This window comes from Anopheles arabiensis, chromosome X (genome assembly GCF_016920715.1).
Source record: "Anopheles arabiensis isolate DONGOLA chromosome X, AaraD3, whole genome shotgun sequence".
NCBI classification, from domain to species: Eukaryota; Metazoa; Arthropoda; class Insecta; order Diptera; family Culicidae; genus Anopheles; species Anopheles arabiensis.
In genome coordinates this window covers 9,992,225-10,019,037 of record NC_053519.1, presented here as the reverse complement: position 1 = coordinate 10,019,037, position 26,813 = coordinate 9,992,225, and the positions used below count along the sequence as shown (strand labels likewise).

Sequence of the window (26,813 nt, the reverse complement as noted above, 5' to 3'; positions counted from 1 at the left end):
CGACCACGACCACGACCACAACGACGACGACAACTGCAACGAAGTTTGTTTTCGTCGTCAATCCCCGTCCGTTTTCGCCGGGGGTCCGGGGTGAGTTGGAGGCACACTCGGGACCACCGCTCGGGAGTTCGCTGGAACGGCTGAGGCGGCACGAAAACGGAAGAGCCAACACTCCAGGAATTAAAAGGGTGCCGAGATAAGGGGACCGGGGGGGGGGGGATAGGGGAGGATATTGGAAAAGGGGGAGTTGCAAAAATAAAATAACAATAAAAAAAAAACTGAATCGTATAAAACCGACACACATACACATCAATGATAAATTGATGAAAGACTCCGGCAGTCGGACATAGGAGACGAACCTGGTGATGAAGAACGCAGCACAAGTTGAGGGGGGGGGGGGGAGGAGTCAAGATAGGATGCAGAGCCGAGGAGCACAACAACAAAACACGCCCGGAACGAGTTTTACCAACTGCGAATAATAACCTGTACCCTGGCGCGTGTGTCGGTTGTTGCGTCCTCCGGGCGTCCAAACGTCAGCTACTAGGCCGAACTGTTTTCTAACCTCCAAACAGACATACACACATATATCCGGAGCTGTAGTGTACGTTCTTGGCGACTGGGAAGGATAATGCTGATGCAGCGACGGCCACCTGCACGCAGGTTGTTGTGGTTGTATTCTTCTTTCCTAGTTTGCAATTGCAAATCCCAATCTCCCAGGCCCCAGGTTCGAACTTTGGAACCTCTGGAGTCACTTTTTGCGCTGTATTTTTTGAGTGCCCGTGTGTGCCCGTGTGTGTGTGTGTGTGTGTGTGTGTGTGTGTGTGTGTGTGTGTGTGTGCTTTATTCCTGGAGGAGGCCGTTTACGTTGCCAATCTCCGACTCCCATCCACATCGCCCGCAACAGGTTGCTGATGTTATTTTCACGTTTTATTGACATCGCCTCGGAGACACTGGAAGAAAACGGACTCGTCGCTAGCAGGTCGTCGGTACCGGTTGTCATGTCATGGGAATCGAGAATTGGAGACAGAGAGAGAGAGAGAGAGATAAATATACATAGGAGTCTCTGACTACTATACTCTGCCTGGAGATTGGAGTTGGATTGGGTCTCTCTGGGCGTTACTGCGCCGAAGAAAGGACATGGTAAGTGCGATGATGTACACAAACCCCTGGATGACATCAGTGATCAGGGTAGTCGTGTTGGAAGAACATCCAGCCCAACGGTAACGCTTGCCTAGAGATACCGTAGGACATCAGTAAGTGAGAAGACATTACGACACGAAACACTCCGCTCAGCCAGGCCCTACGGAATACGAAGGGCAACGTCGGGAGTTTTCTAGAAATCTCGTTACATCTTCCACCGCCGTTGGGCTTTTCCCCTCCTAAAGCTTATCAATTCTGTTAAGAAATAGAGTGATCGTCCGACGGGAGAAACGAAACATATAGATCCAAGTCTTCGTCTCTCGCTCTCTCTCTCTCTCTGTCTCGCTGTCGCGTTTTTAGTGAGCTGGAGCAGATAGCGATCGTGCCTCCCTTACGCAGGCATAAAACACCATCGAGGCGTGCATTTTCTTCCCACGCCAAGGGAAACGCACAGAGACATGAATAAATTGAGATAAAACGCAACACCGAAGGCGACGACGGTACAGTCTCCCAAAGCCCGAAACCAATAAACTCCCACCCCTCATCCCCTTTCAGACTAAAATATTATACACACACACATACAGAGCCTCCGAAAAGGCGTGTTGGGTTTTAGAATCTATTTTTATTAAAACAACACCATTTTTCTCCTCCTGTTTTTTTTTTGTTTTGTTTATATTGGAATTGGAATTTGAGTTTGCAGGGAAATTCTTTCTTCACGCCTCTCACGAACGCGCCCCGTACCTTCTCGCCCGCTCCTCCTTCCTTCCTCCCATCCATCCATCCCCTTCCAAGCGCTGTGTTCTCGCAAGCCATCGGAAGCTGCCCGCGCCCGTTTGTGTTACAAATGCAAAACTACGTACGTGCGCATATTTTGTACAACCTACTCGTACACACACACACAAACACACCCTCCTGTCTCTCTCCGTGCTTGAAGTGTACGTGTGGGGAGCGGCTCAGATTCGCTAAAAGCTGCGCATTTAGCTTCCTGGGGAGGATTTAATCAGTGGAGGATGAGTAGAACCGGAGGGGGAGCAAAGGTGGGCTGAATGGAGAGAGGGTGATAGGGGTGCTCTGCTTTAATAGCCTTTTCCTCTCACGTAATCTTCTCCCTTCCGCTGTTTGCTTATGTTAAAGTAATGTGGCAGTGAAGTGCAATCACATTATCACCTGCATGTTTTCCCCTTTTTCTCTCTCTATCTCTTTCCTGTGCTTTCTCTTACATTCTGTTTTCTTCTTCTTCTTCTTCTTCTTCGTTTTTAAAGTGTATCGCATCCTATCAGAGGAAAAAATATAAACATATGTCTAATATATAGTATAACATCTTTTTGTTGTTGTTTTGCTTCGTTTTTTCCCCTTCTTTTCACTGTTTTCGTTTTCGTTCGCCATTCCTCTCTCTTACTCGCTTTTTCTCTCTCTTGGTTCAACATTTCATTGCATTTGTTTGTGTTTGTTATTTTGTTTTGCTCGACCGTTCTGCTTCTGCTTTCGATCTTCTCTTCCGTTTCCTGTACTTAATATGGTTATTTTTTTAATTATTAATATTGGCTTGCGCCATGCAGCGGCACGCTGGGAAAGAAGGAGCTGTGTGTTCTTGCATTTTTGCTTTGCCCGCATGGGCTGTTACTACTCCTAAATCTCCTGCCCGGTTTGAAGAGAAAGATAAAAACAATGCAAAAAAAGACACGCGCGCACAAACAAAACCTGCCCGTATTAGTGTGCGAATTTCTCCCTTCTTTTGCGCTTCTTGCACCTTGCTTCGCATCATCGGCTTCTTTTTTGGGGTTTTTTTTTGTTTGTTTGTTGTTGTTGCGAGTGCATTACTCTACTGCACGGGCAGGCCGTGCAGCGTTTGGCGTATTGTTGCTGAGGCTACACGGGTGGCTTGCGTACCAACACCTGTAGCAGTAATGGGCCTCTCATTATCTCTGAACGGGTTACAATTACGCGAGGCGATGCGAATGCTTGACTCGCACCTCCGCTCACCATACCTTAACAGCTAGGGACGAAGGGATTTTTTAGGAAAGAAAAAAAAAACAAACTATAGTAGGTGACCTGGATATGTTTTAACTGGAGTGCTTTTTAACTGGAGGTTCGCTAACTGGAGTGATTCTCAGTTAACGAACACTTAAACGTCAAAACATGAAACATCCGGAATCTCATGAAGAGAAATTTGTCGCAAATGTGCATTTTTCAAACAAATTTAGGGTCTCTTGCTTACGTTTGATATGAATTTATGTTATTACACGAATTACTATACTTTATATCAACATAAATGAAAAAAAAGTTTGGTATGTTTATTCCAGTCAACGCCAATCAAAACAATCAATGCATAGAAACGTCACTCCAGTTAGCGAACATTGTTCGTTAACTGGAGCTTGTTTACCTCTCAGTTAGCGGTCACCTACTTTATACCATTATAAAACTGTACTAACATTAACAATCCATCTACTGCCCCCATTAGCTCTTGGCGGTCGCAGTGCATGCTTCCCGCACGCGTATGCCACACGACACGCTGTTGATAGTTTTGAAATTAATTAGTTCGTTGTGCAACGAAACAGTGGTGAAAGAAGAAAGAAAAGAAAGCTAACCCTATTTGCTAACGCCATCAAGAGCGTAACGAGACGAACGTGAAGAAGGTTTTAGAGATACCGCAGGAGGGGGAGCAAAAAACAAACTGTGAAAACGAAACGCAAACGCGGAAACACAGCAAAACACACACACAGCGCAACCTAAAGCTAAACAATAATATATTCTAGGTGTATTCCATGCTCCAAACTCCATGGTTGTTAGTGTCTGTGTGTATGGGAGAGAGTGTTTAGTAATTTTAATTTTAACGTGTAATAAGATTTTTCGAGTTTCTTCCGCTTTCGTCCATCCTCGTGTGTGTGTGTGTTTCTTAGCGCTGGTAGCGCAGGGTTTCGTTCGGGCAGCACACGGCAACGGCTGCAACAGGTTAATGCATAAAGATGCGATACCGCAAAAGCCGTGCGCAGTGTGATTGTTTGTTTGTTTTTTGTTTAAAGCAAATGGCCTATCCTAAAACAAATGTGATAATGCGTATTAAGAGTAGCGTCACGAAGCGCGGATAGAGCGGTGAGTACCGGCACGGCTTGCCATACGCGCTGGGAAGCGGGGGCAGGGTGGAGGAAGCCGCAGCAGCTAGCAGGGACAGGGACGGGGAGGAGCAGGAGAAGGAGGATGGGCAGCGATGGCAAGGGCGTGGGGCGGTCGTCGCGGTGCCGCCGGTCGGGCGATGCCGTTAGCACTGCATCTTGCACAGCTGGCCGTGGTAGTGAGATTGCTTCTCGAGCAGCTCGCGATACTCGCTGTACGACATCTGGCACTCCTGCGAGGTGTAGCGGGTCAGCTTGATCGAGCGGCGCGTCTCGGGCGTGATCTGGGCCCGGTAGCCGCCCTTCCGCAGCAGCGAATCGATCGTCTGCGTTTGGTCCCAGCCTGTGACGGGTGCGAAGTGAGAAGAGTTTAAACACAGTCAGACACAGGTTGAGGTCGGTCTTGTCTTTGTCCGGCCATGCCTACCTTGCTCCGTCGCAACCTGGGGCAGGTAGGTCGCGGTGCGCTTCGAGCCACGCTCGTTGTAGAACTCGATGCGGATGCCGTGTATGCCGAGCGTCCAGTCCAGGTAACCGCGCGCCTCCTCGAAGCCTTGCAGGATTGACACCGAGACGGTCAGTCTTTGGATCTCATCACGGGTGATTGGCGAGAAACGGGAGTCTCTTAAAGCACTTGTTATTGCATACTCGCGAAGTCCTGGCACGGGAAAAGATTTGGGTTATTTGTGTAATTAAATTATTGGTGAACGTTACACGGCGACGATAGAGCGAACACGCAACGCCGCTCCAACTCACCTGAATGTAAACGCATTGCGCTGAAGGTACCGATACAGCCGCGCAGCCGCTTGTCCTTGCCGATTTTCCATGTCACGAACAGTGGACTGTTTTATTTGGAAAATAGGTTTCCAGAACGTTAGATTATTTCTTTTTGCTTGGTCTGCTATGAGGCGTTACGATTGTCTAATTGATTACTCTAACTGTGAGGTGTTAGATAGAGGCCTGAGCTACGAATTTATGGGCCTAACATTTGTAGCAATTGTAACAATTTATAGATAAAGAGTATTTTTTTAATTTCGTTCCAAACCTGCTAGATTTGTTCAGTGTAGTGGCGGGAGCTCGAAATCGGTTCCGGAGTCGGTTCCGGCGCCGATTCCAATTCGAGAGCCGATTACGATGCTGGAATCAATTCCGGTTCCGGAGCCGATTCCGATGCTGGAATCGATTCCGATTCCGGAGTCGGTTCCGGAGCCGATTCCAGAACCAATTCCAATTACAGAGCCGATTCCGATTCCGGAGCCGATTCCAATCCCAAAGCCGATTTCGATTCCGGAACCGATTCCAATTCCAGAGCAGATTTCAATTCCAGAGCCGATTCCAATTCCAGAGCCGATTCCGATTCCAGAGTTGATTCCGATGCTGGAATCGGATCCGGAGCCGATTCTGGGACCAATTCTGGAACCAATTCCAATTCCAGACCGATTCCGATTCCAGAACCGATTCCGATTCCGGAGTCGATTCCGATTCCAGAGCCGATTCCAATTCCAGAGTTGATTCCGATGCTGGAATCGGTTCCGGAGCCGATTCTGGAACCAATTCTGGAACCAATTCCACTTCCAGACCGATTCCGATTCCAGAACCGATTCCGATTCCGGAGTCGATTCCGATTCCGGAGTCGATTCCGATTCCGGAGTCGATTCCGATTCCGGAGCCGATTCCAATTACAGAGCCGATACCGATTCCAGAGTCAATTCCGCATTCGATTCCGGAAACTGATTCTGGACCTACTATCCGGAAACGATTCCAGAAAACTGCGGAGTTAGTCGGAATCGATTCCGACGAAAACTTCATTTTTCGTACATACAACAACTTCATACAACATACAACTTCAGTGAATGTAAAAAAAATATAAAAATGTTGTCCTTGTAGTAGTAGTAAAAAAACCAACAAAAAGTATGAAATTGTCATTTTGATGACTGCCAAAACCAAGCCTGCTTTGAAAGTACTATCACTAAACCTTCGTTCCGTTTAGTTCCGTTTTGTTCCGCACAATTCGTTCCGTTTTGTTCAGGAATTTTTGAAGGAATTTTTCGATAATTATGTTTTAAAAATGTCCTTCCCTTTATCTATTCAACCTCCTCTAGACACGTGCGCAGTTAAAAACAGCGTGATGAAATGCTTAAACCGTAAACAAAGGCTGCCAAAGAGGCCCACTTACAACGGATCGTTGGTAAAGCACGGCGTGCGTGGTTCCTCGAGGTTGTGCAGCTCGCGGTACAGCACCTCGAAGCAGTAGAAGCACATGTCCGGCATCGAGCCGATCATCGACGACTGCTGCTGGGACAGATGGTGATTGCCGTGCCCGTTCACCATGTAGCCGTTGTACCCCGACGAGGACGACGACGACGACGACGAGGAAGAGGATAACTGTTGTTGATGTTGCTGGTGCTGCTGCTGCTGCTGGGCCTGCTGGCCTCCTCCCCGGCCGTGATAGCTGTTGTGATTGTTCTGGGTAGCGCCACCAGCGTCGACGATGCCGTTGCGCTGCGGCCCCGCATTGTTCGTGCCGGTTGTGCTGTACCCGTTGGTCGACGAGTAGTTACCGTTGAGCTTCTGCTTCTTGGTGCCGCAGCAGCTGGACGACATGGTTGCACCGTTGCTTTTTACCGCGAGTACGCGTCGGGGTTGATTGTAAGTGTGCGTGTTTTTTTTCTTGATGGAAAGGGGAGGAGGAGGAGAAGCGGGCAGCTGTTCCGGTTTTGTGGAAGCGACGGACCTTCACGAACGCTGCTAAAGCTCTCGGGTCGCGCGCAGCAAATTGCAATAGCGCTGCTAGCAGCTAGTGTTGCAGGGAGTTGACGTTGTCGATGTAGGGGATGAGATCACAACTAGACTCTGTAATGAGAGGGGCGAGGAAAGAAAGCATACCGATTAACTCTATTAGTTTCCATGTCAACAAAGAAACAGCGTAGACAGGTTCAAATGAAATTAACTTCTTAAATCAGTAAGCTGACATTTTCCGATTGAAAGGAGATTAAGGGACACAATTTCGAAATAATAATGTCTTGCATTAGTCGAATTCTGGTTCAGCCTTTTGGAGGTTTGCTAAGTCTCGTAGAAGCTGTAATACGTTACGTAACGAAATGCACCTTTATTCTAGGGTAGTTAATAACCCTGCTGACATTTGTGAGCTTTTCGCTACTCATTTTCATAACCATTTTCTCAGAACTGATTGATAATCCCAATCTTTTTTGTAAATGCCCTCAACTATGTGCCAGAAAATGTATTCAGCCTTCCTAGCATTGCTGTAAGTAAAGTATCCTACAACCCTGATCCTGATCTGGTATCCCTGTCTCAGTATTGATGCATTCTAGGGATACACTAGCAAGGATTTGTAACTTATCGCTATTGCTGGGAATATTTCGGACCTTGTGGAAATCCTGCTGGTTTTTATTTTCCTCCAGTGCACAAAAAAGGACCTAAACATGATATCTCCAATTATACTGGCATAACCCAACCATGTTCAACTTCTAAGGCATTTGAACTTTGTATCTATCCACATGTTCTTTAATCAATGTAGTTTGGGGCAGTACCATGGTACAGTCGTCAACTCTAACGACCCAATATCATGCCCGTCATGGGTTCAAGCCTAGAATGGACCGCCCCCCCCCCCCCCCGTAGCAAGGATTGACGATCCAGCTGCATGGCAATGAGCTAAAGTCTCGAAAGCCTGTATAGGCCGGCATGTTCGCGTAGGGCGTTACGCCAAATAAAAGAAAAAGAAGAATTTCTGCCAAAAGTATAAAACAACGTGGTTTTATGCCCGGTAGATCATCTTCAACTATGTATGCTCAATGTATCTCTTTCACGTGTTACGTCTTTTCGTGACCTTGGGATTACACTTGATTGCCAGTTAAACTTCAAGCAACAGTTGGGAAATGTTATAAGCAAAGCAAATACAACTCCTGGGAGTCTTACTGAAGGTTTCATCTGATTTTGGAGATCTTCCCTGTTCTAGAACTCTCTACTGAAGCCTAATTCGTCCAATGTTGAAATATGCTAGTATTTTATGTAATCCTTCTGGCATTGAGGTAAACGTTCAAAGACACTTCACCAGGGCTGCATTTTGACGTATGTTTCGCTCTACACAGCTCATTTCCTATGAACATGCGATTACAATCAGTGCTGCAAATTGTTATGAGCATCACGAGATGTTCACGAACGAAAACAATGAACATATCCGCGACATAAAATGTCGCGTCCCATTGACTGACCAAGAGTTGGTTGCACAAAATGTCACCAAGCATGTGATTTGAGTCACACCTCTGATCCTCACAGTAGAGCTCGTGACGCTGACATGATTTTGTTTCGGCCGTAATTTGGCATGACTATGGCGAGTGACATTTTGCAGAACTGATGACAGTAAAAAAAAGCCTTGACAAAGGGACTGGCCAAGCGATGGTCGCAAACATGTCACGAAGCATGCATTGGTCACACCAATCGTTTTGAGTATCACCTCTGATTATCAATCTTGAGTACGTGACGCTGATATGAACTTTGTTTCAGTCATATTTTTGTATGACCTTGGCTGTGACATTTTGCAACACTGATTACAATTGTTTAATTTGCAATCACTAATCCTCTAGGCGTGGTAACACGACACACATTGCCATTGTCATAATGATCGTTTTCTGCCCTGTCTCAGATGCTTTAACCACTCTCATGATCACTTCGACTTCAACTCCTCGTTAAAAGCTCTCTTGCTCTTCTTTTCAACCATCTTCCTAACCTTTCTTTATCCTTTTTCCAAATAACAATGATTATTACTATCCAATGCTATCTCGGACTAAATTATCTGCGATATTTTGACTTATGAATTTTGAATGTTGACGGTCCAAACTTTGAAAATGGGAATTAGCTTTTAATGAACCTCAGCCGTCTGATGCAAAACTGATGCAAGCATGGAAAATGGTGTAAAAGAATGACTAAAAAATGAACAATTACATAGTTACGTCCTATGCAAAAATGAGAAATTTGCATCTTGAGAAACATCTTGTTTATGGGGACATTGTCGGAGTTGATATTTATTTTTTTAGATATATTTTTGTTGTTTTTGAAATGTAGGAAAAATATTTTTTGCTTTGTGCAGACGGTGTCACGAAAATGTACATTGCTGTCCTAGCTTCTCACTTGGCATGTGTCTCACTTTTTGCGCCGGTTGGTGAACCGCAGTTGGAAGGTACTGCGAATAAAGTAAAAATAATAAATCCATGTCGTGACGCTGTCGCCAGTGAAATATTGATTAGTGTGATTCAACATCTCGCACAGCTTCGCTTCAAAATAGCATCCGCTCCGGATAATCAGGCGGTCTGAGAGGTAGAGAGAGATGCCTGCAATAACGTGTCAGCATGAAGCTAGGACAAGCATCTATTCCCTTCTTTACAGGGTTTGCCAGCAACAAGCAGGCGTTAGTAACAACGCGAAAGGTGCCGAACGCCCCATCCAGTGCAGTGGGGCGTCCGGTTCAGCCAACGGAAAAGTACCCTTGCGCGAAACAAGTAACCCCCCCCCGCACCGGAACACGTTTGCCCCCGGTTGGTTGGCGCACGTTGTTTGACCTGCACCCGGTTTGACGGGCAAGTCATCTGCATATGCCCTCCATCCTTACCTGCGTAACTGCGCCGTATGCATTCGGAAGAAGTATTTTTTGTTGTTGTTGTTGTGGGGAGAAGGGAGAGTTGTTTTTCTTCCGGGGCAGTCGCGTCCGCCTCGTTTGGGCACACACTCGTTCCGGATCCGGAGCTGCGTAGACAACACACACTCACACCCACGCACGAAAGACTGGGGAGGGAGGGGGAGGGAATGGTGAAGGGAGTTGCTGGGAAAAGGAGCAGTGGTGGTGGTGGTGGTGGTGGTTGTTGTCGTGAATTCTCACTGTTCGGACATCTTTAGTGCTGATGGTAGGCAGGATGGCGCTGAGTGGGTCTGTGTCTTGCTCTTTCTCTCTCGCACGCCCTTAGCACGAAGGGTAAGTTAAGCGTGCTCTACACGGTGTCAACATAGGTGGCCCTCATGCATGAATAGACGGAGCATAGACGAGCTGTGCGCTGAGGGAGGAAGAGAACAAAAAAGTTTAGGAAAAAACAAATCGTTAGAAAATTGTTGACACACGTCTGCAATGTGGCTGTCCCATCGAATATTATCCCCTCCCCATTCGCAAACCCCCCCGCTACTCAGTGGGCACACCCTTTCCACTAGAGCTTATATTCCTGTTTTTTTTGCCGTTTTCCACCGATTGTCAAGACGAACCCATTTCCCTTGGCAGCTGGCGTATTGCGTTATTGCTTCACACAAACCACAACAACAACAACAAAATCTCCTCTCAGCTGGTGACGGCTCTCGGGAAAGCCCTACAATTTTCTTCCATCAAACACACACATACATGGTTGAGCAATCACATGCACAGCGTAGTTGGTGCGTTAGAGGTGTTGTTTCTGGCGTTGTGGCGCCCCTTAACAAAGGAGTTGTGGCGCGGTGTACAGGGAAGTGAATGGGAATCGGTTGCGCTAAGAATTACAAAACACACCAAAAAGAGAATAGGGGTGGCGGGGGTCAGGAGGGAATGTAAAAGAGCTATTGTGGTGTGCGTAGCAAACTATTGCTTCAAACGCAACCACGCAACAAACAAACAAACAAACATTCAGCCCCTTCACACACACACACAAGTGTGGGCACAGACTCGATGCCACCACCCCACCTCCACCCTTCCCTTTTGTTTCCTACCCTTTGCTCTCCCGATTGCTTTACAGAAGGGCAGATCGATGCGACGAGAAGAAAAGTGTCACAATTTTCATCTCATTTGTGGCTGGTGTGTGCCTGTGTGTGTGTGTGTGTGTGTGTGTGTGCCTCTGACATAAACGTCTTGCGTCCGAAAACGGAAGATGGTGCTTATGTGTGTGAGTCTGTGCGTGTGACGTCATATCAGGCTGTGCGTTTTGCATGGTGCAGGCACGAGATTGCGGGGACGGAACAGAAACTTGACGGGCACTCCTCTCTTCCGGATTCCACCTTTTTGCTTCCAACTCCCCGTCGCCTCCCCGGGTTTTCATTTGTGGCATGAAGGGAAGGGGGGGGGAAAGGGAATGTTGCAGTTGTGAGATTGTTTTTTTCTTCGCCACAGAACGCATAAATAAACAACCACACGCACTGAAACGCACGCCAGGGGTTAGAAGGTTGGCCACTTGTCTGCAGCGGGGAGGGGGGGATACATTGGAAGGCGATCGCTCCTTCCCTTTTCTATCGACAAGCACATACACACACACACACACACACGCATACGGGTTCGACGTAAGTGATGTGTGGTGCTGCTGTGGAGACGCGGAAAACTATTCACCATAGAGATGCACAACACCATTTCTTTGTTCGCTTCCTCTCCCCTTCCCCAATTTGATGGTTGCTGCTGCTGCTTCTTCCTTCCCTTTTTTCCGATGCTCTTCGTTGTGTGAAGGGGGGGGGGGGAGCGCAGCCTCAGGCAAATGTAATATTTGTGATTGAAAACGGTCGGAACCTGCTGTTGGAACAACTTCACATCGCGAACCACGGATGGCAACCCAAGGAGGCGGAACTCTGTCTCTTTCTCGTCCTCACAAACACACCCATAACGGTTTGCTTACCTTTCCCTATTTTCACACTAGCTGCTGGTGTTGCTGTTGCTTTCGCTGCTGCTGCTGCTGCTGAGACGGTGTAGGCACACTGCGTCCGATGCTGCTTACGAATACCACCGTACTGAGGGCGCGCACTCTACGCGCTGACGATGGCTGCATAAACACGGGCGCGCTGTCTCGCTCGCGCACACCAACAACCATACAGTTGCTGCCTGCTTTGTCGCAAGCAGCGGGGGGATCAACACACAGTCAACGCGTGACAGTACAGGTTGTGGCAAACGCGTTCGCTTTGACAGCCAGGTGGAAGCAAACTGACAGATAAGGTGACGGATTGCTTAAAAATAGTCGTTAATGTGCTTGTCGATCAATTTTGGAAATACAAAAAATACAAAATATGTTTTTGTTGATACTACCATGCGATTGAGCAATGGCTTACAGCCTTAAAGTCACAAAAGGGAGACCACGATGGTAATTGTCAAAGAAGTTGTTGCGAAACCACATTCTACATTTCAACTTGCGCTGAACAGCTGTGCGGATGCCCAACCCGCGTGCGCTGGCAGAATTGTCAAACAGTCGAACATCTGTTAGCGCGTGGCCACGAAGCTGAAAAAATGTTGAAAATTTTTTCAACTTTGTCAAAATTGCTTATCAACTGCAAAAATGAGCTTTTCTCGTGGCCGCACCAAAAATATACAGTCATTATCCGATATACGTTATCGTACGGGACCGAGCACAACAGCGTATCTCGAGTTTTCGCGTACAGCGGATTCCTACGGAAAAATAGTTTACACTACTGGTTCGAGGGTTGAAAAATATCACCACAGAGTTTTGCATTACAGTTTTTTGTTGCAAAACAGGTATCATTTGCACAAATTTAATGCAAAATGCTTTAAGAACTTTAAGGAAATTCAAAAAGAGCATAAAATATTTCAAATAAATCAAAATATTTGCAAAAAACAAATGGACCTGTTCAATTTCAAGGAATCGCGTACAGCGAATTCGCGTATATCGAGTATCGCGTACTGCGAATAATTGCAGTACATAAGAACGAAAAAACGCTCCAACATCTGAATATCATCGATAATTTGTTTAAGAAGTACTAAATAGGTACATAAACCAATTAGAAACTTGCATTTCAGCACTATTTTCATAGCAATGAGTCACGACTGTGCCAAATTGCCGTTTGTTTACGTTTTTTCGCGAACGTCAAATTTTGACACTTTTTATTAACTTTTGTCAATTTTATTTCCTGGATGCTCTAGGTTACAAAATTTTGACAAAAGCTAAAAAAAGGTGACAAAAGTTCATGTTTTGAAAAAAATTGTTACCATTTTGTCACTCCCATGGCCTTTCGCCTAGTGACGGTTTGTTCCTGGGTGACTGCGATGAACTGGTTTGGTGGAAAACATTTTTTTTCTTCAAGAGCAGGATAGGAATTATTCATGACACAAGAAATTTACTAGCTATTTAAATTGAAATTTTGAATTTGCACATACCAAGTAACTCTGGACCATAACGTCAAAAGATGGCCAAGTGAGCCCGAAAATTGGTTACAAATTGAGATAGAAAAGGGGTTGGACAAGAGAAGGCAGGGTTGTATAAAGCTATCCTACAATTGCCTTCTACTTGCTATGATTGGCGAAAGTTACATACATTTATACTCATGCCCGAACAATAGTTCAAACAATTGAAGAATAACAGCTGCATCGGTACGGCCTTGGCTGTTGATTCTTCAATGGCTGATTGTGATATGGATTGATCCGAAATAACCTTCTAGAACTCCATAGCTGATTTGGGACTGTTTAACGAAAACTCGTTGTGATATCATACTTTGTGGATGTCTAAGAAATGAAACAGTCCTTGAAGAGGCACACAAATCACAGCGGATGTTATAGGCATCATTGGTATACGGCTCTTCTACGTAACTAATACCAACTGAGGGATCGAGCAAGTAGATATCTCTCCATATTCACTCATAGGCTAATAAGCTAGCGAGCATATAATTGAAGAAGAGTATCTGCAGAGTATTACAGATTTACGAGAAGTTCACCGAGTTCCAGTGAACTGGTCCACCCATATGCATAGTTCTGGAGTTCTTAGGTGGTGCATTGGGGAAGCAGAAAGACATCCTTCCGACTAAGATATTTAGGCCTCAAGCGTCCGCTCAGTTCTCTTAACTATAATTACGATCATTATTTTAAATATTTTACACATTTTGAGCTATCTGAGAAGTACTAAAACAGCAAATTTTGACCTAGGACAAAGGACCAAGCGCCCCATACACAAAACTGGTTATGCTTTCGATGGGAAAACCAAAATGTGGTTTAGTTGCTTTGGCCATACCTAGGGTCGACTCCAGTAGTGGAATTAGAAGCACCGATATGTGATTGGAATGCCGGGAGCTTGTTGTGCCTGGAATCAAAATCTAGGACGCGAAAATCTAATCCAAATGCACTCGCGTCACCTGTACCAGCGGTTCTGTTGGCAGCTGTATGTATTATCTATCGCCACGCTCCACACCACCACCAGTGTGACCCGCTATTCCGTGATCAAAATTTCATAAGCTTCCCCCTCCATGCGCTATCCCCGCATATAGCGGCGCGGTTGTAGCAGAGCGCGCACACGTGCTTAGCATATTAAGGATGCTGCCACGCTGCCCACGACGCGACACGCGGTTGTCAGATGCAAGCAAACGAACCCTTTTCCCTTTCGTCTGTTGCTTTGGTGTTATTTCGCAATCTCCAACATCAAAAAGAGGCTAAAGGGGAGGGAAGAATCTCCTCTCCCCCCCCCCCCCACGAAACCGATTTGCAAGTAGCCTGATTGATCCCTGATGTCTGATCGATAACGCGAAACTATCTTCCGGTGGGGGTATGAATGTCGCACTCATCGCCTACCCATCGTCTTGGGCCATCCGAGCCGTGCTGAGGAGATAGGCCCTATCTGCATGTGTTTTTGCTGTTGTTGTTTTAGTTCTACGCCTTCTTCAATGCCCATATGTACGGCCTGCCTTATGCATGACAGCTTCCGAAGACGCTTTCGGCACAGCAGTGTTCGCCTTATCAGTGGAGAGGTGTGTTAGCACAGTTCTCGCCTGCTTTCCGGTTTGTTTCATGGTTGCTGTTCTCTCTGTGTGTGTGTGTGTGTGTGTGTGTGTGTGTGTGTGTGTGTGTGTGTGTGTGTGTGTGTGTGTGTGTGTGTGTGTGTGTGTGTGTGTGTGTGTGTGTGTGTGTGTGTGTGTGTGTGTGTGTGTGTGTGTGTGTGTGTGTGTGTGTGTGTGTGTGTGTGTGTGTGTGTGTGTGTGTGTGTGTGTGTGTGTGTGTGTGTGTGTGTGTGTGTGTGTGTGTGTGTGTGTGTGTGTGTGTGTGTGTGTGTGTGTGTGTGTGTGTGTGTGTGTGTGTGTGTGTGTGTGTGTGTGTGTGTGTGTGTGTGTGTGTGTGTGTGTGTGTGTGTGTGTGTGTGTGTGTGTGTGTGTGTGTGTGTGTGTGTGTGTGTGTGTGTGTCGGGTTTTTGCTTTTTCTCTCCTCCACCTTATTCAATTCTCGTCCAACTTTCGCAACGAGCAAGAGACACGAAAAGGTTACGGAGAGGCGAGCGGCAAGAGCGCGCCAAGGATACGGACACGCGAGGCATGCGCATTCGCGACCCTGCCCGTTTATACCTGGGTCTCCCCCCGAGGAACGAGAGGAACCGATAAGCAAGTACAAAAAAAAGGAAAGCACAGGAACAGCAGTGTGTATACCGTGCCCGTCATCGTTATCCGTTATGCTGCCATTAGGAGCACACCAAGCTTTTCCAGCGTGAGTCGAGGTGATCCAGTTACAACTGCTGCTGCCAGGCAAAGAGGCAAAGTGCTTTCTACTCCACAGCCAAAAACAAAAAGCCCGTAACTATTGGCGAAGTAGCTTCCGTGCGCGCCTTTTGGTTCGGTTTTGGGGCCTTTAGCGTAGGCTCGCAGTAGCTCGGTACACCTGCAGTGGGATGCTGTGCATTCAGCCAGGAGCGTGCGGGTGCTGGTAGTTCAAGGATGCTGTGCGCTTAGAAATTCGGGTGCCTCGCAAAAATCTGTCAGCTGAAGTTCGGCGAGGAATCGGGGAAGCGTGTTTGTGTGTGTTTGTGCATCGATTGTGTCTCACAAAAGAAGCGTGTTTTGCACAAAAACTGAACACACATAGGTGAAGGTGACTAGTGACCAGCAGCAATATCCCCTCACACACATACACAGCTCGAGCCCCCAAAAAGACCCACTCCTCTAAAAAACACTGTTGCAAAGGTGGTGGTCGCGGTGGTTTGTTGCTTCTAATCGTCCTTTGTGTGCCGATTCCGTGGGGCCCAACGAGGACGTAGGAACTGGTGGTGGAAGGGGAAGCGTGAGGTAGGCGAGAGGATTAGAGGAAGGTCCCCAAGCGCAAGTTGACGCGCAGTCCTGCCCCAACAAAGCTACAAAGCAGCTACAGTCGATAACAAAAGTCTCTCCTCTGTTCCACTCCAATTTTCCTCCAATGCTCAGCGGGGAGAGGTGAGGTGGCTTGAAAACGGCTCAGTACTCAGTGATAAGGGCAACAGAGGTGGGCTGGAAGGATGTGACCGAATCTGATTGGGGATTGGGGCGAAACGGTACCCGAATCGAAGCAGGCTCGCTAGTGTGCCCTTTTTGGAACGGTTTTTCGAACGAGCGGGGACGAGCCTGAGAGTAAGATGCGACTCTGTGTATTTTCGCGCGCGCGTGTATGTGTGTGTGTGTGTGCCTGATTTCCATGTCCTTTTTTCCGCTGGTTCAACCGAAGGCAAAGGAAAAGAAAACACCCATCCTTTGTATGGGGGGGAAAGGTTGGCCTAGAATTTGTACATACCCTAGGCATCTCAAGGCGAGAGGATGCCATTCGGTATCTATTGTGTTGACATAAAAGGGGTTAGCAGCATTCGGTTTTGGTGGTTGGATGTGGCGTGGATCATGTGTGTGTGTGTGTGTGAGTGTGAAACAACAAACCGATACCAAAGCAGTGGCACCAAAACTCGGTCACCAATCAAAGAAGCATTAATCATATACAATCCACCATCTCCTCTCCGAAAACCTCCCAAATGATACACGCGAGGACACCTAAGCAGAGAAGTGGACCAACCAGGGGTCTCCCATACGGAAGGGAGCAGGCAAATCACAAATTTAGCAGCCTTTTTCAGTGCCTCCGGTGCAAATGTGTGCAAATTTGGGCAGCAGGGCTGATGTGTGCTGCTAAGTGTGCTCGTTAATCTAATAATGTTTACATTGGACGGCACTACGAGCCCACGAGACACGCCAACGTGAGCCGCATTCGAGATAAATCGGCCGATGCTGGTAGCGCCGAGCGAGCCCGTGTTTCGCCAACTGCAACGGGGTCCCTCCCTCTATTCCAGGGACATATAATTCGGTTTCATCCTTGGCTGTGTTGCTGGTGTTTTGCTCGAAGGCGGAAAGAGCACGGGGAGCGTTGGGAGCGGCATGCTATGTATATATATATGTACCGCTACACTCACCAAGAGGTGTGAAGAGGCATCACTTCATGGCGACGAATAGGAGCGATGCTTTTGGAGCGTTGTTCTTAACCTGTTTCGCCGCAGAGTCCGTTTCATCTTCGCCTTGAAGCGAATTTGAGACGGTTGAAGAAGTCTCTTGCGCCGGGTCTCGTAATGTGATACGAAAGTTATGCCCACCCCACGGTGTCTCTTCCACGAACCCTCATTCCAACCCTCACCGGTCATCGGACTGCAAGCAAGGAGTTCGCCACTCGCAGCTCAACACACCAACATCTATTCCTCTTTTTTGTTTTTACAGGAAACAATGATCACCTCTTGACCAGAGGATATTGATGCGTTCAACCCCCTCCGCTCAACACACCTAACACGATATCATCCAGCAGTCCTTTTTGCCAACTCTCGATGTGTGTGTGGTTGTGTGTATTTGTGAGTGTGTGTGTGTGCGTTTGCAAGATGTTTCTGGGAAATTTCTCTTTAGTTCTGCAACAGTAGGCACTCGAGAGCCTATCACAGATATCTTGCGCCCCAACCAAAAGGGCAAAGAACATAATCCGAAGGATTGCAGATTCGTGTGGGAGCGTCAGGTTGGTAAGGTCCGACAAGAAGAGTACATCGTAAGAGAAGCCTGGTACCTGAACCCTGCTCAAACGCAGCTCACAAACCATTCAGGAGTAAGGGAAACCGGGTGTCTTCTAGCGCCTGTTACGAGTTCCCGCTCAAGCCAGAGACACTACAGTACATGTCACACAGCCTCCGCCAAGCTTAGCCAGCTTCCTAGCGTCGGTAGAGATGCTCCATTGACTAGCTGCGCTACTACAACCACACTGTTGTATCCACAGTCGAACGACAGTACACTTCCTCCAATAAAACGAGGAAATAGGGTGGAGAGCTCGCACAGGGGGCGTACTATAGAGGTTAAGGTTTGCTGGAGAGTTGCTGGTGCGCGCGTGTGTGTCAGGGGAATGCAATGAGGCTACTACACGGTGTATACTTTACGATATTCGCCGTCGTTTCCGGTAAGTTGGGCAGCGTTTGGGGCGTACCGCTGTATATATTACACCGCCGTCACGTCTTGCAGTGTGCGGAGGCAACCCAGACGCCAAGCGGCTGTACGACGATCTGCTCAGCAACTACAACAAGCTGGTGCGCCCGGTAGTGAACGTGACCGATGCGCTCACGGTCAAGATCAAGCTGAAGCTGTCGCAGCTGATCGACGTGGTGAGTAGTAGTAGTCCTCGTCGCGCTGTTCATTTTGCCGATTGCACAAATCCCCCTGGTTTTGCGTGTTTTTATGTCTTTCGGTGATGGTGGTCCCCACAGAACCTGAAGAACCAAATCATGACGACGAACCTGTGGGTGGAGCAGACGTGGTACGACTACAAGCTGAAGTGGGAACCGAAGGAGTACGGCGGGGTGGAGATGCTGCACGTGCCCTCCGACCACATCTGGCGGCCGGACATCGTGCTGTACAACAACGCGGACGGCAACTTCGAGGTGACGCTCGCGACGAAGGCCACGCTCAACTACACCGGCCGGGTCGAGTGGCGCCCGCCCGCCATCTACAAAAGTTCCTGCGAGATTGACGTCGAGTACTTCCCGTTCGACGAGCAGACGTGCGTGATGAAGTTTGGCAGCTGGACGTACGATGGGTTTCAGGTACGCTGCTCCATTGTCGGTAATGCTGAACACGTCATCTGAGATGGTTCTGCTCTTGTTTTGGTTTTGTCACTGGGGGGTTATGGTGTAGGTGGATCTTCGCCACATCGACGAGATGAACGAAACGAACGTCGTCGAGGTTGGGGTCGATCTGTCCGAGTTCTACACGTCCGTCGAGTGGGACATTTTGGAGGTGCCTGCCGTCAGGTGAGTTTGTGGATGCGTTGTGCAGGCCGGCTGGTCGCACAAGTAATGTCAACGGGAATTCCCCCGCTCCTGCTACTCCTACGTTACAGAAATGAAAAGTTTTACACCTGCTGCGACGAGCCGTACCTCGACATCACGTTCAACATTACGATGCGCCGGAAGACGCTGTTCTACACGGTGAACCTCATCATTCCCTGCATGGGCATTAGTTTCCTCACCATACTGGTGTTCTATCTGCCATCGGACAGTGGCGAAAAGGTAGCTCTCCCAGTGCGCCCTGCAAAAACCACCCCTACCGGGCTTTTTTAATGCTCGTTTCCCCCGTACATTTTCCACAGGTATCGTTAAGCATATCCATTCTGCTATCGTTGACTGTGTTTTTCCTGCTGCTGGCGGAAATCATTCCGCCCACCTCGCTGGTGGTCCCGCTGCTAGGCAAGTTCGTCCTGTTCACGATGATACTGGACACGTTTAGGTGAGTTGCTGTTGCTGCGCTGTGCTACGGCTGTGGAGGGTTGTGCTTCACTTCCGGCAATTTCCGCCTCAGGCTGCTGCTTGCCGGCGGTAGTGGCAACTCTGCCTGTGGGAAAGATTAAGATAAAATCTATTTCCTGTTCCGGTTTTCCGAGGCAGCGCCGAAGGAGTCGGTGCTCGTGTAAATGGTTTACGCTTAATCGCGTTAGCGTTGTACTCGAAGCGATACTTTTGTGTAAAGACATCGTAAGAGTATTTATTAGAATTTTTCCCTTATAACATCCAATTTCTACGTAGAATCTAATACGAGTATTTTGATGAATATTTTCTCTTGAATCTTGTGAATATATCTGGCAGCTAAAACTCAGAATAATGTTAATTTGTTACATTATTTTTAACCTTTCACTAAAGTATACTTTAATTTAATCTTTGAATGCATTCCTCTTCAACTTATAGTTAACTCTTATGGAGTTTTGATTCGTATCTATTTCAAGATTCGATTGTTGCGTATCATGGCAGTAGTTCAGTTCAACATCTCATGAATCTTTGAAGTTATAGGAATCTTAGATGATCATTAAAGTTTCATGATCCTTCAGAATATCTTGAATCTTCGACAACTCAAAACTTTTTGGAGGTTTTTGGAGTTACATGAACCTTGTATTACTCTGTATGAAGAATCTTCCATAGTTTATTACTTTGTTGGGTTATATGAATTTTCGTTAGTGCACTAGAACGAATCTTCGTGCATCACTTTTTGGCGTTATATGATTCTTGGATAGTTCAGATTCATGAATCTTCGATGGAGCATAACTTTTTGAATTTATATGAATCTTGGAAAGTTAACCATCATGAATCCTCGATAGAGCATATCTTTTCGGAGTTATATGACTCTTCGTTAGCTCAGCATCATGAACCATCCATGGTTCATTCATTTTTGAGGTAATATGACACTTCTAATTAGTGTCTCCGGTTTGAATCTTCGAAACGAAAAACAGGAACTCACGCAAATGCCCAATTAAATCGTTCCAGTATATGCGTCACCGTGATCGTGCTCAACATCCACTTCCGGTCGCCGCAAACGCATACGATGGCACCGTGGGTGCGCACCATCTTCATCAACCATCTGCCGAAGCTGCTCGTGATGCGACGCCCAATCTACCAGCCGCTGCATCATTTCAGGTAAGTGTGCCAGCACAGCTCCAACACCACGCGCAACATGTCTCCGTTCCGTGCAGAGAGAGAGCGAGTGTTAGGCAAAGAGTTAGCGAGTTCCCTTCCTCGGTCACCATCCCATGCCCGTTATGTCGGGCTGGTTCGAGTTAAAACAAAAAAATAGTTTGTCTCCTACCCCGATATTAATGTTGCCCCCTCATCCCCCCCCCCCTTCTGGCCGGTATCTGTCGTATCTGAAGTAAGTTATCTTTTCTTTCCGGTCGTTCGCGCACAGTGCCGCCTCTCAGCGGTTCATGCTGCGCTCGTGCAACAGCCTCGGTGATCATATTCCGCCACTTCCGCCCACGATCGCGTTCGATCCGTCGGTACTGCTCGATCACCATTTGCTCGATTCCAGCGAAAGGTAAGGGTAAGGGTTGCGAGGATGATGCAGAAGGCTTCAAGGGGTCGCCACGAGTGCCCTCTGGTCTGGTCCGATATCTGTAGATACCATCATTGCCATTTTGCTGTGTTAATGTTTTGCTCGTTGTTTAATGTTGTACCGTTGTTTGGGGCGTGTGCCGACACTGCTCCCCGCGGTGGGATCTCCAACGTCATCGTTCCGGTGATGGTGCCTGTGGTGTGCGAGTTATGCATCGTTTCCTGTCTGCCCGCTGCCTGAATATCCCGCTTAATGTCTCCCAGTATGTTTTTGTTTCTTCTTCTTTCGTTCTTTCTTTCGGTGGAATGTGTTGATGTAGATGTACAGTTTACAGCTGCAGTCAGAGCTGCTCGATCCATCCAATCAAACCGACCGTTGGCCACGTGGCAGCAAACCGTCCATCCAGCAAAGCATTTTGTTCCACCTCATTCCATAACCTCAACCATCTGTACATACAACCATTGTTTCGTATCGCATGACCTGCCCATTGCCATTAAGCGCCTACTAGTTTTTAAATGTAATTGTGTGTGTGTGTGTTTTATGTGTGCGTGTGTGTTTGTTCCTAAATTCCTTTGTTCGGTTCCCAGTGTTCCGGATGCAGTGATGGTCCACATTTCAGTTTTCAGTCCCCGCAGACATCCGAATTTGGCCTGTGCGAGCTTCATTACTGTAAAGATGTAAATATTTTGTTTACATGCCTCCTGTGTGCTAGCTGTCTTTCGTTTCGTTGTTCCTGTTCTTTAAAATCACATCCATCACACACCGACCTGTAATGGGCGGGTAGGTGCGGGTGCAGTATGAGATCCTTCCCGGTGCGCCTTGGTGTGTTCCTGCTTGTTGTGTTTTAGTAGTGAGTGGTGTGTCATTAATTTTTTAAGCAATCTAATCGCTTGGATGGCCCAGCACGTCATCTTCCCCTCATTAAAACTCCTTTCTCGGTGTTGCAACATCCGGCTCCGGTTGCGGAATGCATCTCCCAAGCCCACTTGCTTCCCCCCCTTGTACGCATGTTAACTAAATAATTCTTGCTTCTTGCCATGCGACCCATCTCTATCCCGCGGGGGGGAAACGGACGTCGCAGCCTCAACACCTGCCGATTGCACGGCAGCCCAACGCACCTGCACAATCATCGGTCGGGCGGGGGCGGTCGGCACCATCACCACCATCACCACAGTGCGCTGGTGCGCGGCATGGACCTGATGGACGATATGCCGCTACCGTACCACGACCACAACCATCACAACTCGCCCATGTCCCCGATCAACTTCAATCTGCTGAGCGCGGCCAGCACGGCGGTGCCGAACCCGGCCGCCACCAACATCACCGCCAACTCCACCACGACCGGGGCGGGCGGTTTGCTCGATCCGAACAGCAACTTCCACAAGAGCCTGGCGGCGGCCAACACGAACGACAGCAAGACTGGCGCCGGCAACCTGCTGCTCAAGACGGCGAGCGCCACCGGCCACCTGAGCTGCTGCAACAGTCTGTTCCTGAACGATCTGCAGCAGGCGGCGGCAGTGACGACCGGGGCGACCACCGCGGATCTGCTGCTCGGCGACAACGGGGTCGCCGTACCGCTCAACAACAATCTGCCCACGAACGTGCTGCCGAGCGGGATGATCATCAACACGACCGACACCGGCACGACGGTACCGGCGGGCGGCGGGAAGGGCGACAAGACCGGCCCGAACCGGAACCGGTGGCTGGAGTGTCCGGAGCTGACCAAGGCGATGGATGGCGTGACGTACATTGCGGACCATACGCGCAAGGAGGAGGAAAGCTCCAGGGTAGGTAGAGAGTGATTGCAAAAAGGTTGCAAAGGCAGGCTTATGCTATTCCTGACTACGATTCTGATTCGGCCAAAATGAACTCCAAAGGCTCGATATCCCCTCAATTGGAATAGAATACGCCTGAATGTCTGGTGTTGGGTGCGTTATGTTTTTTTTCTGATAAGATTCACCCGTTCAGGAGTCTTTTGATTCGTATCAGGAGCCTTAAGATACGTTGAATCTTTGAAGATGTTGTAATTTTTCGAAGAATCTTTGTTATGGATCTTGGGACGTAGAATTAGACATCTTGAAGGGCTTTTAAATTTGTGATATTGGAGGGCCTAAGAGGAAGTTCAAGTTAGCGCATCTTATTTGATTACCTCTTCTCTAGGCTACAATCATCTCATGACCATCTCTTGGCTATAATTATTGCTTTTAGAACAAGGTATAAACGTTTGTAGTAGTGTCCCAGATATGCCAAAAAGTACGGTAACTCGTATCAAGTAAAGCAAACTTCAATAATTGAATGTCAATTTGAACTTTTGGAGATACAGCAATCATTGCATCATTAACTATTGGAGGATCATAAACCTCTTTCATAACCAACTTCATACATCTTACAAGGAGCATTCATAGTTATTATCCCTACATTCATGAATCTTTTGATAAAAGATAATCAATACATTCCGGATCGTGAAGATACATTCCGGTTCCAGAGTGACGCACCGATAACTAAGAACTTCAGTATTTCTCATACCTTCTTACACCTTTCTTATCCACCAGGTCAAGGAGGACTGGAAGTACGTCGCGATGGTGCTCGACCGACTGTTTCTGTGGATCTTCACGATAGCGGTCGTGTTCGGTACGGCCGGTATCATACTGCAGGCGCCAACGCTGTACGACACACGCGTCCCGATCGACATCAAGATGTCGGAGATTGCGACCACGACGGCGAAGCCTTACATCGCCAAACCGATACTATAATGTGTGTTAGTTTGCGTCCGACAAGCGAGTTTACGGGATCGCCGCCATCTGATGGCAAATGGGTGAAGATGGAAATTCCTGCACCTATCAACCACATGTAACCTACTGGCACGTTCACACACATACACAAACACACACATAGTACACACCCAACACGAACACATTTGCGTGCTCTTGTGTCACAACACAAACACGTACAGAAGCACACGCACGCACACACAAGCATGCACTCTTGGCATGCCGCGGAGGGTTTAGGGTGAATATGATAATTGGCTAGTAGTGAATTATTCTAAGTAGTACTTTTTTAATGGAAAACAAACAAACAAACAAAAAACATCAACATCAACCTGACACGTGACATTACTCTCACCCCTTCGAAAAGCGCACTTAAAAGCCCGCACACAGACACACCTACACCACTACATAGTAACTCGTGCACCGGATGTTAACGCGGTGCAAGCTCACTTACTAGCACTAGCAGACCAATCTCTAAACTATAACTCTCAATTTCATTGCTTACGACATACACACATACACACACACACACCAACACAGACCAACACAGACACGTGTACCGTGCTTTCCGTGCGTTTGAGTCCCGTCTTAGTGCTGTTAGCTGACAGGGCTGTCACTTATTTGTAAAGCCAGACGCGCGCACCCGATAAGCACGTGTCGGTAGCAGCAGCAGCAGCAGCAGCAGCGCGGTGGATTACGAAAACAAACTACCCGCCATACTCGTGCGCATTTGGCGACCGATCAAAATGGCACCACGCGAGCGTTCGGTTCTCTACTTGCCGGTTGGTTGAGTTCAGGAAGCTATGGCACACACTTTACGCTTAATCTCTCTTACAATGGAGCAGCATGTACCACAACTACTACTACTACTATTACTACTACTACTATTATTACTACTACTATTACTACTAGGACTTCAGCATGTACTTAGCGAAGTAAACGGTCGTAGAACAAGATGGCGTCGTAAGCGAGCACGAGACGAACGCGTTAACACGCTTTTCTAGCTCGACATTTCGTTCGTTTGTATCACCCACACACGCGTTCGTGCACGTTTCAGCCACCCCCCCAATCCCCACTCCCGCTAGGACTCATTCGGTTTTGGTAGGGGCCTGCTGGTTTCGCAGGAAGTTGTTAAACAATTCGTTACGATTTTACTCTCTCGCAACGTCCGTTCTATATGCTAGATTTTTATTAGACGTGCCTCCCCCTCAACTCGACTAGAGGAGAGTCGTTTTTTTAAAGCAAAACAAACAAACAAACGAAAAAAAAGAATAAAGAAAACGATCGAATTAGGGGCAGGAGCAACAAACCGTTAATCGATAAGCAACCGCGCGGCCCATACGTAACAGTGGCACACAGGAAAGCAAGGAAAGCAAAAGCGTGTTTTTCACGCGAGGGCAAAGTGTTGAGATTTAAGATGAGGGGGAGGGGGGGGGGAGGAAGCAAAAGCCGCAAAAACCAAATCCAACAACACTGCTAACCACGAGAGCCGGCACGGAACACCACGGCGAGTAACCCATTTCCAAGGACTTGGGCTGGGGAGGGACGGTGAGGGATTGGCTAGAACAATTGGCAAGCACAAATCCAAGTAGCACAAGTTAGATCGTCTTTTTAATATTCCCAGATGTCTCTCCCACACACACCCACATACATTCTGCACCTTACTGCCGAAAGTGGTTACAACAAATCGATTGACAGCCATTCGGGACGGCCATTGTGGATTGTTCCCTGTTCCCCAAACCTCATCCCAGCACTCAGGTCCACGGGAAAACGTTATTCGCTCACGCTTAAACGGTGTACTATACGGTGTCGCAGGAGATCCTCACACACACATACACACACAAAACACACACGGCATCGTGTTACCACACAGACTCGCGCAGAAAATTATCTCACACATCAGTAACTGTTTAGAAAGCATACACGCGCTCGTTTTCCATAATTCATAGATTTGCGGCTCGCTTGGAGCAAAATACAACAAAACAAAACCAAACAAAAAAAAAAAAAACAAAAAAACGCCGAATTATCAACGTTTCAACGAAAATATAGATATATGAGAGAGAAGCAGAGAAGTAGCAACAAACAGATGCGATAAAACAGGAGGAGAATGGTATAACGTAGGCAGAACGCGTCAGACAGAGCAGACAACCTAACACACAGAGAGACAGCGTAGAAACGTAGAGGATTGATTTTTTTTTATAATAACGAAAGAAAACCAAACAAAACCATTCGAAGTATTCAGCAGATAGTGAGAAGACAGAGGGAACGACTCACAAAATAATTATAATAGTAATCAAGCAGTAGGGCAAAACGGGCAATGAAACGTGACGTGAACTAATGCTCAAAACAAAACAAAAACAAAATGGAACAATCCACAAATTGTCGACGCAATTTGTCGCGTATAGGGAGAGAGAGAGAGAGAGAGGAAGAAAAAAGAACGAAGAGAGAGAGAGAGAGAGAGAAGGAGAAAAAGAGAAGAGACAGATCGAGATCGTGTATTTCGATTATCTCGAAAGAAGATCCGCTTTCGATGCGTGTACGACCGCAGCAGGACAGTACCTCAAAACGAAACGATTATGTGGTTAGTGTGGGAGGTGAGACGGGGTGAGCGGGCTGGATAGGGGGGCCAGTGGACTCACCGGTGGTCACCAGCAGAGGGAGCGATCCGAACACAACCAAAACCAAGAGACAAATTAAAACAAACGAAACAATGATAAGAGCGGGA

General features: G+C 47.5%; 2 protein-coding genes across 11 annotated transcripts; one reads left to right on the top strand and one right to left on the bottom strand.

Annotated features, from left to right (window-relative positions):
- Positions 1-2,368: 2,368 nt before the first annotated feature.
- LOC120906432 (uncharacterized protein CG5902) lies at positions 2,369-12,151 on the bottom strand. Its single transcript, XM_040318113.1, has 6 exons — positions 11,885-12,151; positions 9,880-10,318; positions 6,430-7,106; positions 5,010-5,095; positions 4,681-4,911; positions 2,369-4,596 (listed from the first exon to the last, which is right to left on the bottom strand). The coding sequence occupies exons 3-6, from the start codon at positions 6,855-6,857 to the stop codon at positions 4,400-4,402; spliced, it is 942 nt and encodes a 313-aa protein (XP_040174047.1). The 5' UTR covers positions 6,858-7,106; positions 9,880-10,318; positions 11,885-12,151; the 3' UTR covers positions 2,369-4,399.
- A 2,782-nt stretch (positions 12,152-14,933) lies between these two features.
- On the top strand, positions 14,934-26,118 carry LOC120906429 (acetylcholine receptor subunit alpha-like). Of its 10 annotated transcripts, none has more exons than XM_040318107.1 (11): positions 14,934-14,979; positions 17,688-18,405; positions 18,468-18,607; positions 18,710-19,045; positions 19,137-19,252; positions 19,342-19,510; positions 19,591-19,727; positions 20,756-20,905; positions 21,174-21,302; positions 22,402-23,107; positions 23,873-26,118. In XM_040318107.1, exons 2-11 carry the CDS (start codon positions 18,357-18,359, stop codon positions 24,071-24,073), a joined length of 2,133 nt encoding a protein of 710 aa, XP_040174041.1. In that variant the 5' UTR covers positions 14,934-14,979; positions 17,688-18,356; the 3' UTR covers positions 24,074-26,118. The 10 variants fall into 10 exon arrangements, with proteins under 10 accessions (XP_040174041.1, XP_040174038.1, XP_040174036.1 ...); XM_040318104.1 differs by lacking the exon at positions 14,934-14,979 and adding an exon at positions 15,527-15,675; XM_040318102.1 differs by lacking the exon at positions 14,934-14,979 and adding an exon at positions 15,527-15,685.
- The last annotated feature ends 695 nt before the right edge of the window (positions 26,119-26,813 follow it).

What these genes read in the sequence shown, in the direction of transcription:
- LOC120906432 (XM_040318113.1), bottom strand. Translation starts at nt 6,857, where the DNA reads ATGTCGTCCAGCTGCTGCGGCACCAAGAAGCAGAAGCTCAACGGTAAC. An exon ending in TGCTTTACCAACGATCCGTT is followed by an intron (nt 5,096 to 6,429) that starts GTAAGTGGGCCT and finishes CAAATAAAACAG; the next exon opens with TCCACTGTTCGTGACATGGA. An exon ending in CCAGGTTGCGACGGAGCAAG is followed by an intron (nt 4,597 to 4,680) that starts GTAGGCATGGCC and finishes CACCCGTCACAG; the next exon opens with GCTGGGACCAAACGCAGACG.
- LOC120906429 (XM_040318107.1), top strand. Translation starts at nt 18,357, where the DNA reads ATGAGGCTACTACACGGTGTATACTTTACGATATTCGCCGTCGTTTCC. An exon ending in ATGATACTGGACACGTTTAG is followed by an intron (nt 19,728 to 20,755) that starts GTGAGTTGCTGT and finishes AAATCGTTCCAG; the next exon opens with TATATGCGTCACCGTGATCG. An exon ending in AGGAGGAGGAAAGCTCCAGG is followed by an intron (nt 23,108 to 23,872) that starts GTAGGTAGAGAG and finishes CTTATCCACCAG; the next exon opens with GTCAAGGAGGACTGGAAGTA.